The 18,459-nt window shown below is 38.7% G+C and overlaps 1 protein-coding gene across 1 annotated transcript in view; it reads right to left on the reverse strand.

Annotated features, from left to right (window-relative positions):
• The window catches only part of PDE3A (phosphodiesterase 3A), a 249,572-nt gene extending 233,482 nt beyond the window's left edge, over positions 1-16,090 (reverse strand). Inside the window, exon 1 of the mRNA XM_036298088.1 lies at positions 15,137-16,090. Coding sequence (XP_036153981.1) covers positions 15,137-16,090 — 954 coding nt within the window. The remainder of the gene's footprint in view (positions 1-15,136) is intronic.
• Positions 16,091-18,459: the final 2,369 nt, after the last annotated feature.

The following is an 18,459-nucleotide window of genomic DNA, read 5'->3' on the forward strand; positions in this document are numbered from 1 at the left end:
TGATCTGCTGAACCTCTCCCATCACCTCTCTGACATCTCCTCCTATATCACAGAGTGAAATCCAGAGACCTTTCAGTGACCACATTGGAAAAAAAGATGATTACTGCGGGCAGAATTTCTAAATGGAAACCAGTAGAGTAGGATGAGACAGGAGTCCTGCTCCTGCTGAGGTCAAACCAGTAACACGTCAGACTAGATTGAAGGTTATTCAATAAGTGGGGAAATCTGAAAGAAATGTAGTCTGAGTATGGAGGCCTACAGGTAGCTGGTTAAAAGAGGAGGGGACTCTCCTTATGTGATGAAATAGACAATCACTACCTTCTACTGAGGACCACCACTGTACTAGTTGCTTTCCATAGATTTTAAGCAAGAAGTCCCTGTTATGTGAGAATAATGGTAGCATTGGCAAATAATGAGAAAAGGAAGAGTAGGACTAGAATTTTTACCATAAAAAAATGAAACTAAAAATTCTTTTAAGAAAAGGTTTTTCAAATCAAAATGTGCCTAATAATGGCAAATGGAGCACAAATCATGTTTCAGATGGGGTTTTTTAACATCTGATTCCACAACTGACTCTCAACAGTATCATCAGCCATTTTTCACAAACATCTCCAAGACTCCATCAATTTTTCTAAATATCTCCCTGCATCCCTTTTTATTCACATCTTCTTTTGAAGGACCTGTGAACATCTTTGTCAGGCTTTTCTCTTCCCACTGTTAACTTGTCGGGCTTTCTACACTCATTTGTCAGTGGCTTCGATTGTAATTTAAGCAACTTTCTAATATTTTAATTAACTTCCAGAAGACATGCATCTTTTGTAAGACTTTCAAGTATGTATTTTTATCAAATGCAAAATTATTTTGGCTTTTGTTTTACATTGTACTTTCTTACATTTAGCCTACAACATTCAATGGTATGGCCCTAATAGGTAGCAATTGATACTATTCTTAATGTTTGAGAAGATCTGATATCCATTATTTCTATTAATTTAATTTTCATGCCTTTAAGAAATAAGACATATTATTCCTACATTATAGGTGAGATTATCAAAGTTCAGAAAGTTGAAGAAACTTGAATACATTACAAACCCTTGGTCTGCCTTGTCTCAGTTCAGTGCCTTATATTCTTTCTACTTAACATTCGTATAGCAATTTGTTTTTATGTAAGCTTTATAGCAGCAATATGAGATAATTAGACAAATTGCTATTCCTATTTTACAGAAGAAATTGATATGATGAATAGTCAAAGAACTTCCCTGAGGTATACACAATGGGGAAATCAAAGTAAAAATTTATGAATGGCATAGGTTCATGAATCTCTTTGTGTATGAATGTATTTCTGTGTGTATATAAATACATTGTTTTCCCATGATACTGAGCCAACTACTTTTTAACTATATGTTTAATCAGATTATAAAAGTCAGACCTTACTGTCCAGTTTTAGTAGACATATAGTTGTATGTCTATAGTGCTTCTCCACTAAGGCACCTAAAATACCCCTTAACACTTTAGATTTCTGGGCTTTACTCTACATATAACTAAATCAGAATATCAGACCACAGGTCCTAGGAATTTGCATCTTACTAGGCTTCCTACATGATTTTTATTCATACTAAAATCTGAGAACTATAGAATGCAGTTCAACTTAGAAGGTGCCAGATAATGTGTAATCATAAGTAGGTGAGGTCAGGCTACTCCCTCACAAATATTGAAAGCATCTGAAGGACGTCTATTAACCTACTACCAAGAGGCATTTATTGTTAGAATTCATAAACAACAGTTTGATGAACATCACGTTATACTTATATCAGATTATTTAGCACCAGGGAAAAGAAGATAAGAATCTAGGCAAATTGAAATACCCAGAAGGAAACAAAGAATGAATGTGAAAGAGTCCTAGATCTTAAAGAAGATACATTTACTTGCTGACATTTTTAGTCAGTCTGGTCACATAAGCAGTAAAAGTTTACACAAACTTGCCATAAAGGTACATTTTATAAGTCAAAGTGATAAATGGACTAAAGAATTAAAAGTATAAGAATCAATGTCTTGGAAAGTATTGAATCTCAGGAAAGTTCGTGAATAGCATGAAAAACAATGGAAGTGTTTTTGGTCTAAAAACATCCTGAGCCAATGCATGGCTAGACTACCTGCCCAGTGTCCAGGAGTGACTCTCTCAGGCTCTTCCCCTCTGTCTAAACCATAAGGAGTTCTAAGTTAAAAGTGCACCCTAAGACCATACGATAAATATTCTTTTAAAAAATGGAGAAATTAGTTTTGATTTTGATCTAGTCTTTTTTTCTGCAGAGTAAAACACTAGCATTAATTTCCTTCACAAATTTACTATGGGCTAAAATTGATTTCTGAATGCCACATTGTTTTTCAGATAACACAATCAGTGTTCAGTTATATCTGTATCCAACATTCCCAACCGAATTCTCACACTTCTCATGTAGAACGAGTTAACTCCTTGCAGAAGTTGCACTGAAAATTTTAAAAGATTTAGTCATTCTCTAAAAGGGTTAAGAAGATCCAATCCCAATTATTATTAAAGTAAAAAGGAATAAAGAGAAGCAAAGGATAACTGTGCTATTACTTAGGCCCTGTTTATCTAGCCAAAAAAATCATGAAGAATAAAAACAGACACTATTCAAGATGGTACAGACACAGAGTTAGCTTTCCCATCCCGAAATGAAAATATAGTTTAAAAAGGTTTTGCTTCTAAATTTTTCATAAAAATATAAAATAAATTTATAAATGGCTTGTCTATAAGAATATATTTTGATTATCTCAAAATATAAATTAATTTGTAACTAAATTCTCACTTTGCAATATATTTTTTCAAATGGAAACAATATTCAGAGTTTTACAAAATGATATCTTCCAAAAAATCTCAAACTCTGAAAAGTGTTTAGTAATGGCAACCTTTCTAAAATATCTACCATTTGACTTCCAAAGATGAAAAAAAAGAAAACCACATCTCTATAAAAGTAAATTGAAAATAACTTTTTTTTATCTAAACACTGTACTCCTGGTTTATCTAAAGGCATGATAACTTGCCCAACATACTCAAAAAAAAAATACTCTGATTTCAGTGAGAGGATCTGACAATATCGCCATTAAGTATTAAAACCACAGCAACAAAATATTCTGATTAGACTTAAAATGTTCTATTTTAGCAAGTTAAGTTCTGTTAAAAACTAGATGGACCAAGAAATTGACAGGGTAAAATAAAACTTGTCATTTTAATAAAACCTTGTAAATTGTTTTTGATTTTTCAGTTCATCGGGACTCTGAAATTACACTACCAAACCTCTAGAATATTCAGTACAGTTCCAGTAGGACAACAGTTAGATGACATCTTAAATAGGTTAATCTCACGAAGTCATTTCTGAAAGCAACTGGCTCAAAATATATTTGGTAATTAATGAGCACAATTATAAGATAAAACACAGACATTATTTACATTAGCCTTTTCAGGAAACACAGCTATTCACTAAGAACCTTCATTGAAGAACACTTGCCAGTACTTTGTAGGAAGCGGTGGGAACAAATGAAGTCAAAGTTTATTCATTCTCAATTTGCTAGTTGAAATAAAAAAGAGACAATTTTATTTTTCTAAAATATATACCTTAATTTCAGAGATCTTTCTAAAGTTTACACTACAGTGATCTTGTGGTAGCTTTGGTTGGTTATTTTCAGTTGGGAGTGAGCTAAAAATAAATATCTAGGACTCATGCTGAATGTGGGATTTCCTACCAGTAAGGGCACAGCAAATTCAGCCTTTTATCTGACACATGCAAGAGAATATTTTTAAAGCAACAAAAATATAAAATGTAAGCTCATAAACTAGTTTAACAGACTATTTCTTTTCTTCTCTCTCTACAGAAGTATACTTAAATTGGTTTAATCACTACCCCAGTCTCCGAAGATTAGGTAGATAAATATTTCAGATTAAAAGTCATTTATTTGTTTTCCATCCATTTACCCTGCCAGCCAGCATCCACAATGAGCAAGGCATTGGGCCAGAATTTTCTAAAGGAAATATTTCTGGCTGAGGCAAGGAGGCTAATAAGTTTGATTCCTTTTATAATGAAAGCTGTATGATCTGAATCTTATTTCCTTAGTTTCTGAGCCTAGAAAGTAAATGTTCAAGGTAGCACAGGCAACTCAACAGGTTCTCTTCTTTGCAAACTTTCTAAGAGACTGATGCTGAGTCGGGACCTCTAAATACTAACTCCCAAAACAAGGGGATGCTTCATATCACAAGGACCAACACTGCTTCCCGGGGAGCATTTCCTAAGCCGAACTGTTCATTTGAATCTCCAAAATACTTCATTTTTAAATAAGAACTATTTCCTTTATTTGTCTTCACACTAGTTTAAAAATGTCCTAGCGACTCTGGCTCCACATGAGTTGCCATAAATAAAACATCCCCCCAAAATTATATTTCTATGACTTCAAACTTCCATTAGGTTTATTTAAGTGGATTATACCTGGAGAGGAAGAAACACTTGCCACAGACATAGCATATGTTCAGTTATTTAAGCTTACTACAGAAGATGGAAAATTTTTATTAAAATCCTATTAAATCAAAACCATAACCTTCTTGGATAAAATTATTTTAATACTCTGACAAGGTACTGTGGAGTGTGGGGGATAGAAAAGCATTCCTTAAATTTTTAAATACTCTCTAAGCAAGAAGAATCTGTTAGGTTAAAATTGAAAGAAAATGAGGTTAAAATGGAAGGAAAATGAATTTAAATGAATACACACACACACACACACACACACACACACACACAACATACATATAGATATAAGACCAACCACTATATTAATTTAGAGCAGTTTCAAAACTAGCCAGGACAAATGACTAGTTACTTTCAAATACATACTATTTCAAGTAACAGTTATGATTAATACTAGAGGCCCTGTGCGCAAAATTTGTGCACTGGGGTCTAGTTGGGGAGGGTCCCTCAGCCTGGCCTGTGCTCTCTTGCAGTCCGGGATCCCTCTCACAGTCCAGGACCGCTTTCTCCTTACCGCCTGCCTGCTCACTGTTCCTTAGCTCTTGGCTCACTGCTCCTTTGCACTGCCACAGAGGTGGGAGAGGCTCCTGCCACCGCTGCTGCGCTAGCCAGCTGTGAGCCCAAGTCCTGGATAAGCGGCACTCCTGTTGTGGGAGCACATTGACCACCAGGGGACAACTCCTGTGTTGAGCGTCTGCCCCTTGGTGGTCAGTGCATGTTATAGCGACCAGTTGTTCTGCTGGTCCTTCCACAGTTCGGTTGATTTGCATATTAGGCTTTTATTATATAGGATGGTATTTTATTCTTCAACTTGCTACTTCAAGAAGTCTACTTGCCAAACCGGTTTGGCTCAGAGGATAGAGCGTCAGCCTGTGGACTGAAGGGTCCCAGGTTTGATTCTGGTCAAGGGCATGTGCCTTGGTTGCGGGCACATCCCCGGTGGGGGGCGTGCAGGAGGCAGCTGATCAATCTCTCTCATCGATGTTTCTAGCTCTCTATCCCTCTCCCTTCTTCTCTGTGGAAAATCAATAAAAATATATTTTTTTTAAAAAAAGAAGTCTACTTAAGCCAGCTTCACTTTAACCAAATGTGCTTCTTCCTATACTATGATTCTATTGCCTTCTGTTTTCTCCAGATTATTTCCTAAGTGATATGTAAAAATCTGTGTATCTCACTATTTTTATTTAGAAATGCAAAGATAAATATGTCTTGCTTTAAACAAAGGGAAATTTGTAAATCAAGTCACTATAAGCATCACACAGCTATAAATATTATGCGCAAAATAAAATGCATACTTTAAAAATCATTCTATATATTTATGTATATAAACAAACATGCCATATATAAATTAATTCTCGTAAACCTCATAATTCTCAATATAAAATAGGAACTTTGCCTAGTAAGTTAATGAATTCGTAGAGTTTGGGGAGAGGAAATGGAAGAAAGGTGACATTTAATAGTTATTGTCATTTTTATTTGTACATTTTTCTGAGTTTGCCCTGAAGTTTGAAATCACATAGAGCTCCAAAGCCACCTAATCTCAATTCCTAATTCCTAATTTAAAAATTCCACTCTATTGCCCAGTCAGTGTGGCTCAGTGGTTGAATGTCCACCTATGAAACAAGAGGTCATGGTTCAATTCATCAGGTTGTGGGCTTGATCCCCACAGTGGGGCATGCAGGAGGCAGCCGATCAATGATTCTCCCTCATCATTGATGTTTCTGACTCTCTCTCCCTCTCCCTTCCTCTCTGAAATATATATATAAATTCCACTCTGTCAAAATCTCCAGTCCTCTCTACACACAAAATGGAAATATTTTCATTTTCTATATCCATGAGAGTGGTGTTTACATAAGAAATAGTGAAAAGTCATCTGTTATATTTTTCATCCACTAAAGTTGCTAGAAGGTTTGTCACTTTAGTTTCCTAAGTTACAAAGATAAGGATCTGCACTATAAACATAAGCACTTTCATTTCTAAAGAGACATTAGATAACCCCATTGCAGACTAATTACCGTGAACATGACGAATCACATGTTCACACTGTATACATAAGTAATCCCTGTTAAGAATCAATCTCTGGAAGGCAAATTCAAAATTAACTGGATAGGCAGGGGGGGCGGGGGGCAGGGATTAATGGAGGAGAAAAGGGTACATCTGCATTACTTTCAACAATAAAAATAAATTTTACAAAAAAGTAACTGGAAAACTCAATACTGTGCTATAAATCAGCTTACCATAAAGATTCCTGAGTAAGAACTCAGTTAAACTCCCCCTCCAATACAAGAATCATATTTTAAAATAAGTGCAATAATACCGAGGAAAAGAGGGAAAACAGACTTGCCAAGTATTGGGGTAGTTAGTGGTACAAAAATGAGCTATCAAGATTACATATAAATTTGAATGACTGTATATTAAGTGCTATCATTAAATCTACATAGATTTTCCCATTGTACCTGAAGAGGTGACATTCGTTTTCAAGTACTTCATTTGTTTAAATACAGTGTATAGCTGCACTGTCCACTAAGGCAACCATTAGCCTCATGTATCTATTGAGCAGTGTAAATGTGGCTACACCAAGTTGATGTGTGCTGTAAGTGTAAAACACACACTAGATATTGACATTTCGTCCTAGTACAAAATACAGAATGCAAACATGTCTTGATTTTCTTATATTTGTATTATGGTCACATGATGTAATGTATTAAATTAAACATTATTATTATGGATTTCGCCTGTTTCTTTTTACTTTTTTTATGTAGCTATTAGAAAATATGAAATTAAATATATGGCTCGTGTTATATTTCCTTTGGACAGCGCTTACCTATAATATTTACAGAACTGTTTTCTTTGAAGCCACTGGGTGACACTGTTTCCCCACTAAACTGATACAACCAATGCAATTTCCTGGCAGAGGAAAAGTCTCACATGTACACAGGCATGCACTCTTGCACACGCATGCATTAATATACACACAAATACGCACATACCAACAGCCGTTATATGGTCCTTATGACTACTCATGTTCTTATGATGAAAGAACATAACTACACTTAAGTAATTTTATTATACTATCCTAGCAGGACTGACGATACTTAAAATCTTAATAATCATTTAAATTCAATAATAAATAAAAGTTCTAATCAAATCAAACAGGTAGAAGTTTTTTAGTTTGTGACTTTCCCAAATAGCTTTCTGCCTTCTAAATGGTAATGTTCTTCATAACCTCCTCTAATATTAGATCCTATTTACTTGTACTTTAATGGATTCTCGAGTAAACCGTGCAAAATAATTTAGGTGAACAAAAGCAACCAGCTGCCTATGCTAACAAAGAAATGCTTTACTGATCTGCAGATTAATTTTGCCTTGAATTTTGAATCCTGAACATTTTTAAATCAGTTATTGCAAAACTAAAATGAAAACAAAATTCAATATGTAAGCCACCATTGCATACTGAGATAGATAGACTCCACAAACTTAGACTTTGCATTGCAATTGATATTCACTCATGGGATACAAAGTCCTGAATAATACATCCCAGAGGCTGCCTGGTACATTTGATGACCAAAAATTGTAAGGGTTCAAGAGTTTTGTGTTACCTGTGTATCGAATAGGGTTTACTCAATCCTCTAACTCTGAATGGGGATTTAGAGTTGGCTCCAAGTGTAAAATCACAAGTGATACATAGGCTTAAAATGACCAGTCTGGACCTTTTTCTACTGCATTTCCTCAGCAACATATTCAAGCCCTAGAAAATTGGATAAAAGCCAACATTTTGCCTCACCCTGGCTACATACATTTAGCAGCTTCCCCCTCAGCTTCCTTCTCTCTAAAATCAGACTAATTCTAGTCTCCCAACTATAGCCTGCACAAACTTAGCCAGTTTCAGATTTCATTGCAACAAGTTACTTACAGCCATAAACCATCTCAAGATATGAAAATGAACAATCACTGTACTATACTGAAGTATAACATGCCCTAAATCCTATAATATTCTACCTTTATCTCAGAACTACTGTAAGTGTACACTAAGTTAATTTCCATTTCAAAGAAAAAATTCTCCCTATCATCAAAATGTAAAGTTGCTCAAAATCTAAAACATTTATGTTTAAGTATTATGTGTTGAGGACTTTCTGAAAAATCTATGACACTATATAAACTTTATACCCAGAAAAATGAACAGATTAAAGTTTGCATACATTTTCAGAGAAGAGATGAATGGTTCTGGATCTACATTGAAAATCTGCCTTATGCTATTATATGCACTCCTTCAACATGTATCTAAGTCTAAGAGGTCATTTAGACATTTTATTGGGATTTCTCCTTTTCTATGTTGACATCTCATTTCCATAACTAGGCTCTAAGCCAGCCGTGGGCAAACTACGGCCCCCCGGGCCGGTTTGAAATGAATAAAACTAAAAAAAAAAAAAAAAAAAAGACCTTACCCTTTTAAGTAATGATGTTTACTTTGAATTTATATTAGTTCACACAAACATTCCATCCATGCTTTTGTTCCGGCCCTCCGGTCCAGTTTAAGAACCCATTGTGGCCCTCGAGTCAAAAAGTTTGCCCACCCCTGCTAAGCTCTGGAAAGATAGTTGTTGCTACACCATATCTGTGTATAATTTATATAGTTTTTAGTACAAGGCCTACTGCACAGATAAAATGTGTTGATATGACATTTGAAAGGTTTACTGACCATATAATAACATCAGCTAAAGATAGCATCTTCTTTTAAAACAATAGTATACCTGTATGGTGAACACATATGGCCAACTAATATTTTTGACAATTGTTATCCAACAGATCTTTCTTTTAATTACCACTTAAGTACATATTTAAGATTGTTTTGCTCTAGAGATTAAATTTGTGTATTTTATGTTGACAACAGTGCAAACATGCATTCTCAGTTCAAAGTTAAGACAATTCCATGGGGTAGCCTGGGGAGGGGGATGGGGGATGAGGGGCAAGGAACCTCCCTTTAAAAAAATACCACCGATAGTAAAAGGTATCTATAATAATATTTATAATAATAAAAGCATAATATGCTAATTAGACCAGACATCCTTCCGGACGACCTTCCGGACAAAGCCGAGGCTGTGAGGGAAGCCTGAGCCGGCAGCCAGGGGAAGGAAGGCCTACTCTTGCACAAATTTCGTGCATCGGGCCTCTAGTATATAATAATTACTAAAAGCATTTACATTTCTATGTAAAGAAAATAATGTTCATTTGACTATTAACAGAGCATATCTTTAGGTATAAGAATATGGAGATATCTGAACCTTCTGGAGTTCATTCTGAACTACCAGATAGAGCTTTACTGAAAGCATAAATGTAGAAAAATATATAAATTAAGTTTTCAATCTCATATATTTGAGGTTTGTCATAGAAGATATAATTATAAATATCACACAGAGAAGAGGAAGGAGAAAGACTTCATGGAAAAGGAGACACCAGGCCAACTAAATAAACAATTCATAAATGTGCAGGGTCATGCCTGCTTTTGCAAAGCTGAAGAAACCTGCCCTGTGCAAGGCGCTGCCTCAGTGTGTCAGAATCTCTTAAGATTCCACCTGATACAATAGTTGCATTGATTACCTTCATCCATGAGATTATGTCTCTCAACAATAAGGTCTTCTGAAAAATACAACTCCTACCATAAACCCAAGATAAACTCATTTTTTGATAGATTGAACAACACAAGTTTTCAATGAGGTCTACATACCTTCTACTGGACTGTTACTGGCACAAACCATATTAACTGAAAATCTTATTATATATAGGCATATTTCTCATTTTGAGGCCCATACACATTTTACTTCAACATAATAAATAAAACTTATTTAACACTGAAGTGAAATTAAATGTGGTCAAGCCTTTATTCAAATAGAGTCCTGAAGAGATTATTCTCAGAGCTGTATTCCTAATAGAATACAACAAATTCACACAAATGTCACTGCAGATATAATGAATGTTTTTTCATGCCAATGTCACTCACCCTGGCCTGCCTGCACCCCCTCCCCCAGGCTTTTCAAAATGTATTTCATACACAGAGTCACTGTTCTGGTTGTTTATTTAATTAACATGACAGCCCAGCATACACAGCATTTCTTTCAGTTCTACAGTTTTAACTTTTTACACTTTAGACTCAATACAGAAAGAGTAAAATTACTGTTTGACTGCTTCCAACCTCTGTGAATTTATATAGATTCACTAACTATTTCTGTCAGTTAAAACGGTTTTTCAGTGTGCTTTAAATATCTGTATTCACAAAGTAAAATCACAATTTTGTCCCCACACACACACACACACACATAAATTCTTTTCCCTCACCTTTCCCAAGGGATAAGAAAATCTTGTTTTTCCTTTTTAATGTTTTCAGAAGTTGACATTAATTAATTTTAATTCTGTCAGCAGGTCATAAATAATCTATATTGTTCTTTGTACCAGCTGAGCTGTACTACTGTACATATCCTATCTAATCATACAATTAATTAAAAACCCATGATTGCTTCTGAAATGTATTCAATTTGGAATATATATTTTACTAAAATGTATTTAGGAATTTAAAGGATAATATATTCTATACTTTCAGAAGAAATACTTCGATATTTCATAACTGTACTATAAACACAAGTACGTATACTTTTCACCAAAGACATAATGAGGCCTACCATCAAAAAACATACCTATTTCTCCTATTTTTGTTTTATTGTTTTTGGTGTTTACTTTTATGCTTAGACTATCTTTCTTACGTTAATGATGAAAAACTTGATTCCACCTTTGATAACCAACCACCAAACTCCATTGCATTTCTGCTTACAACAATCCTTTTTTCCCAGAGATGTTTAACTGAGAGGTTTAGGGAAATACCCATGGGAAATAATTTTTTATTTTTAATTACATAATATATAGTAAATAGCTGCACATTTCTGATTGATTTTATATCCATCGCAAAAAATTGTAATTAAATGGTATAAATGCATTAATGAAGAGAGCTATTTGTCTTGTGTTTATTTTATGTTAAACCATTGGCAACATTATTAAATTCTTCTTAACATGTAACTGTATAAAATGGCACTGGTTTAGAATCTTTCAAAAATGTACCTGTAAGGTGGTCACTATAATTAAAGAGGAATGACTAGGCAACTGTGTCCTTTGATGTATAAAGAGACTAGAGAGACATCCCTTTAAATACAATTTCCAAATGGTAAAAATTGGGTAATTAAAATTTCATGTTGAAATGTATTATACTTATCAATCATATATTATCTAATCATAGAAGACATTCTAGGTACCTCTATATTCCAGTTTTGATGGGTATACGGGTAACTTGAAAGAGACATGCCTGCTCCTGAATGTGAACATCCACTTAGAAAAGATACATACACCTTAAGGGAAACCTCTGCCTTCTTAATGCTGCCAAACAAAAAAGTACTGTTGGACACACTGATCTACAAAATCATCCTCAGTCCTGAACTAAAAGCCCCGCAAATGTTACAAACTTTGTCTGTTCTTTACTGAAGGTAAAGACACCTTCACTTGCATTCAGACACAGCCAGTGCTGGGTAAATTCAGTGAGTGATACTAGACCTGTGTCTCCTTTCTTTGCTTGAAGTCATCTTTATCATCAGAACTGTAAAACTCAATCCCATGTGTAATATTCAATCTATAGACAAGTATGGGTCAGGAAGGGAAAAAGGAAGGACAGGAGGGAGGGAGGGAGGGAGGGAGGGAGGGAGGGAGGGAGGGAGGGAGGGAGGGAGGGAGGGAGGGAAGGAAATATATCTGTCAGTTGGTTTGTCTTATGAGAATTTTATCACCTATTCTCCTTGACCTTTCAGAATTGAGTCATTGAAGAGAGATAGTTCATAAGCAGGTGGCTACGATCATTCATATGCAGAAGAAAAGGCTGAAATTCTCTCACCTTTAAACCTCACAGTGAGCAAAGTCCAAATACATTCTCAAGAGGCCTCTGCTAGACTCTGTGCTTTGTCTTTAGACCTGTACTTAAAATCCACTTGTTGCCTGAGTATTGTCTTGAATTGAAGAGTAGACATTCTTTCAGAAAAGGAACTCCTAATCAGGTAGCATTCGGGTGAGTGTTAAACATGGGTTTGATAATTACTTTGATTGCTGAAAAAGTATGCAGAGGACAGTGGTACACTTTGCACCCTTACCCAGAAGTTTGTTTCCTTGTGATAAAACAGATAAGCTATTTCCTACATGGCTCCTGAACTTTTCACAGTTATGCTAATGTATGAGATATTGCCCTCTTTCAGAAGATATTGTTCCATGTTAGTTGCCACCCACTCTCAGCAGCAACTTTAATGGGTTATATATATATATATATATATATATATATATATATATATATAAACTAGTCTTCAGTAACACGTACACACTCACCCATGCCCTCATTAAAATGTCAAGATCTAAACTTCTGCTAAATGTAGCCTTGTTTTTCCATCAACCATAAGAAATGAAGTCTCTCCCTTTCGAATATTCTTCATAAACACAACCCTTAAAAACATAGTAACCAAAGAAAATGGCCAAAATAGATTATGAATATGGGTTTTCAACAGCATTAATCAGCAAAATATTTAAAAATGCAATGCTCGGTTATTTTCTTATAACTTTGCAGATTATTCGAATTTTCCATGTATCAATTCAAACCAGAGTAAACCAATGAAAATCTGTCTGTGGGTTAATTAACACAGCTGGCTAATTCATCTAAGCACCTTCTTATCTTAAATTCACCCTTAACTCTTTAAGTTCTAAAAGTTAAGGTGGAATTTCAGAAATTTAATTTTAGAGGTTGAATTATACAAATCTGAAGTTGAGTTATTTATGATTAAATCATGGATTTGCCTTGGAAATTACGGTTCAATTTTGCAGCGATCAGATCACATTTCCCTATAACTCAAAGAAAAGTATGCTCTAAACATATTTAAACTAGTAGTATTTTCATTTAAAGAACATTCTCTCCTGTAACATGGAAAAAAAATGTGCTTTCCTGCTAATTGGTTTAAATTATCTTAAATGTAGCTTACTTTATTCTGGTGATTTCAAACTTTTTACCAAAACTAAGTATCAGTCAGTGCCCTGTTTTTAACTTGACTCTTAAAGCTGCACTTTTAAAACTTCACTCTTATGTTTAAACCCACAAAATATTTGCTTTATCTAAACAAAAAAAGCTAAATAAGTACATTTGTTTTAAAATAAACACAGGGGCTATGATGCTGGCATCCATTCTGCTAAATAATGTCAAACAATCACATTCTGTGTAATCAACACCATTTCAGAAACAAACTAGCCACCCACACCATATGGTGACTGCTATTTCTTAGAAATATCTAAATGATTATCCACAGAATAACCTAAAAAGACAACGCTTACTATATCCTAGGATGTCCTCTCCCACCCTAATATTGCCCTAATAGTGCCATAAGTAGGCACACATTTAAATGGGAAAAGTGTAAATTTCCACTTGCTGTTCATAACCAGCTCCCACCACAGTGCGCCCCAAGTGTCAAGTCTGCTTGGAATAGAGAAGTGAACACATAAGTATTCCTTTTCATATACAATTTGAATTTAAAATTAGATTTGTGGGGTTTTTTATGTCCATTATAGCAACTACATTCCATGATAATAAGGAGATTCATCTCCCAAATTCTCTGAAATTTGTCTAAGGACAACTTCACTCACAATTCTGGATTCCTCCTCTTCCTCCTTTCTGAAAGATTTATATCACCAGCAATCTTAGCAATGTCCTCCTGAATTAGTTTCCCAAATAACCTGTATACATCTATTTGAATTTCTAAATGCCCACTTAAGTATGTAGGTACGGAAGAGAAATGTCGTTTTTTAGTTGACACTAACAGCACAGTTCACGATTTTGATAAGTTCTGAAGATCAGATATATTGATTGTTCCCAAATATTGAAGTTTATAATTATGCTACAAAACACATTAGCATGTAATAGTATATGTCCCCAAATTACATCGAAAAACAAACTGGGCACCACTAGACGCAGTCTCTTCAAGTAAAACTTACTGCAAAACCAGAGTGTGTGTGTGTGTGTGTGTGTGTGTGTCAATACCTCACCTTCAAACACTCCTTGATTTACTTTAAAATCTTTCTCTGCCGACTTCCATAAATGTTTACCTGTCACTGCAGAATTAAAAATTTTATGAAAAGAAATAGAAGGAAATCTAGTAAAAATCCACGTGCTGAAAAAAATCGCCCACTGCTGAAATACTGAACTTAATTAGAAAATTCCTGCCAAAGTAGGAAAGCGTGAGAGTACTTAAAAGTGTAGGGAAGCCATACACCAGGTGTGGCAGATCTCAAAAGCTGGCCCAGCTGGGGAAGACCCTGCGAACGCCATCTGGTTTTATCACCTATTCGTATTCTTGTTGTCCAGGTTATACAAGACTGTCTGCGAGGGGGAGTAAAAGTCGCCACTCTTCTCTGTCTTAAGTTCAACCACTTTTCTAGGCTCTCTCTCCTTTGGTTCCCAGCGCTGGGATTCCCTCCGCTTCGCGCCTTCCCAAACGTTTCAAGTTTCCCCGAGAGGCGAGAGGGGGGCCGCCAGTGCTTACCTGTTCCCTCGGTATGCACGGCAGGGACGTCCTCCGATGGGACTTGCTGCCGCAGCCCGACATCTCGGCGGACACCACGGAGCTGGATCGCCTCCTCCTCTTGAACACCGGGATCTCTTCTTTGGTCCCAGCAATCAGCTGGGACGCAAGCTGCTCCCTCGTGGCCGCTCCCGCGGATTGCGGCAAGATTTGCTCCACGTACCTGGCCAGGAGTAGCCCCAGCACGCCGGCCAAGTACGCCAGGTAAGGTCTCCAGGCGACCTTGAACCTCTCCAAGGAAATGAGGGACACGACCCTGACCGCGCTAGTCAAGGCGATCATGAGGACGCCCAGCCTCAGCCTCAGCACCAGCCATGTCGCGGCGGCCAAGCAGCTGAGCACCACCCCCGCGGCGGGGAGCGAGAGTAAGTGATCTTCCCCGACGCCCAGCCCGATCTGGACGAGCGCTTCCCCCCCGCAGCAGGCGGCCAGCAGCGCGACGGCCAGAGGCAGGCGCACCCCGGCGCGCAGGAGGTACAAGCCCATCCAGAAGAAGGCACACAGGAGACTGAAGAGCAGCGCCGTGGGCTGCAGCCAGGGGCTGAGCGGCGCGCCGCCCCCGGGAGCACCTCCCCGAGGCCCCGGGAAGACGCCCCCTTCTGCTCCTGGGGCCGCTTCCTCCTCCTCCTCCGCCGCCGCCGCCTCCTGACTCGGCTCCAGGTCACAGCCGCTCTCCCCGCGGACCAGCCTCACCAGCAGCGCCAGCAGGAAGGACAGGGACCCCGCGCACAGCGCGGAGGAAAGTTTCCGCGAGCGCCCGAGCGGCCGCGGCACCAGGTCTCCCCAGCAGCCGCGGCAGGGGGAGCCCCGGGGCGATGCGGGGCCCGCGCGCCCTGGGCCAGCCGCGGGGGTTGGACTCACCCCGCCGGGTCCCGGCTTGTCATTGATTCGGGCGGCCTCGCCGGGGACTGCCATGGTGCGTCCTCTCCACGGACTCTCCACCGCCCCCCGCCCCCTCCCGCGCGCCCACCACGACACACGCACACACTCCCTCTCTCTTTCCAGTCCCACCCTCGGGATCCCCCTCCTTCTCTCCCAGGCCCGCGAGCCACTGAAAGTTTCAGCTTTCGAATAACTCCTGGAGAATACTGGATGCTCCAAGGAGACTCTCGCCTTCAAGTTAAAAGCTAGCACCTCCAGAAACACACTTCCTCCTCTTCTCTCTGGGAAACGCGCTTAAAAACTCTCCGTTCCACCCCCACCCCGACTGATACCCTCCGGGGTCTCTGTCCACTTCAGGATTTTAAAGGTCGCCCAAAGCATCGGGCGCCAGGGGGCCGCAGACGCCGGAGGAGCCGGGGGCGAAGGGCAGGCTCCGGGCCATCCCGGGCGCAGCTCAGCGCGGCGCGGCAGCGCGCCCGGCCCGCGGCAGATGGAGGTCCCCCTTCTCTTCCTTCCTGCAGCTCTTTCTCTATCACTCTCTCTTTCTCCCCGGCCAATCCTCCCCGGCACGGCCCCAGGAAGCGAACCGCCATTCCCCGGGGCCGAAAGCCAAGCCTCCCCTGCGTCTGTCGGTCCCGTTCATGGCAAAGGGTGGAAAAAAAGGTTAAGAGGGATGAGAAATAACCAAGAAGTTGCTGAGCCCCGTCGGAGAGAGACGCAGTTCAAAAGACGAGCGGCTGCCGCCGCCAGAGAAGGGAGGGAGGGAGGGAGAGCGAGTTGGAGAGGAAGGGAGGGTGGGAGGAAAGGAAGGTGAGAGGGAGAAGGAGATTTTCTCTCTCCCCACACCCCCTTTCTTTGCAGTGCGAGGTCGGTGGTAATTTGCAGTTTTGCAGAGGGAAAGGAATGAAGATCACTGGTTAAAACTGGATAAAAGAGCAGGCAACTGGAGTGATCGACAATTCCTCTTTCTTTCTTTAAGGCAACTCCCTAGGAAAGCTTTCCCAGCCTTGCTCCCGCCCCCTTCCCCGAAGGAGGCGCTGCTCTCAGCTCCCTCTCCTTCACCGGGAGCCGGCCGCACCTCCGGCACCCCGGAGAAAGGGTTGCCGACGGGGGTCCACCGCCCAGCTCGCTGCAACAGCGGCTCTCGGGGTGCTGGTTCTGCGGCTGGCCCTCAGGCTGAGCTTTCCTGGAAAAGGAGGGTTGTGCGTGGCTACTTGGCGGGCGAAGGGAATCAACATACTTCCTAGTGTCATTAAAAATGACAGCTCCATCTCCTGTCTGAGTGATTCAAAGATGCGAGTAGGTTCTCAAGTCAGTTACGATAGCTCCAAGGGTTTTATTTTTTTGGTTTTTCAACAGAGAACCTAAACCTGTCCTGATGGTTTAAATTCCCGAAAATGTCAGCAAGTTACTTAGACCATATTAGCATTATTAAAGAGAAGGGGGAGGGGCATCCATATTTTAAAAATTGTTACTTTAAAAAAATCTAGGAGTATCGGTCAACAGTTGTTGATGGTGGATGGTAAATTGCCCTGAGATTAAGTGACGCTAGCTTCCAGAGGGTTTACAAAGTTAGGAAGCCCAAATAGAAAGTAATAGAAAGCAACCTCAAGGGGAATTGGTGAGGACAGGCAGGTTAACACTAGGAAAGATTTGAGAAGACTGTGTAGTGTTGTGAAATACTACGTCTACCATGAAGAAAGTTTATGAGAAAAAAATCAGACTCTAGTCATTAATGTTTAGAGGTTGTACTGTTCATGTACTGTGGTAATGTAGTATTGAGAAACTTAAAGGAAATTTTAAAGCTAACTTTGTTGCAGATTATGAAAAATAATTCAATATCTGTTCAACAGACTTTTAAAAATCCACCAATATCGGGGGCTAGTTTCATTTTACACTTAGAACAAGCATGTGAGAGTCCACTCCTGTTCATTTTTAATGACTACTTTACCGATGTCATTTGCCCTCAATAATAACAATGTCAATAATAATCCAATTTTATCTTAATTGTCTTGACATTCCAGGTTAAAGAGTATTTATAGCCTGGAGTATTTGGATAATTGGTTTAACATGCCACTATATATATATTTATGTAGAAATGAGTCCATTTAAAGAAAAGCCAAGGAAGATTCTTGAAATAAAATTAATTCTCAGGAGTAGGGGAGAAGATGGCTTAAACTTAGCTTCATGGGAAATAGCCTGCTCTAGTTAGAGGCAGATATTAATATTAATATTATGACACAAACGGATATGAGGAGCTGTGATGATACAGCTTATCCCTTCAGATGCCCAGAATTGGGCTACCACATGGAGAACAAGTTGGGCAGCTAGTCAATGGCAGCGAGCACCATCTGTTTAATAATTAAGGTAACAGGAGCAGCAATGTTTTTGCCAAAGACAAA

Source organism: Myotis myotis, unplaced genomic scaffold (genome assembly GCF_014108235.1).
Source record: "Myotis myotis isolate mMyoMyo1 unplaced genomic scaffold, mMyoMyo1.p scaffold_m19_p_3, whole genome shotgun sequence".
NCBI lineage: Eukaryota > Metazoa > Chordata > Mammalia > Chiroptera > Vespertilionidae > Myotis > Myotis myotis.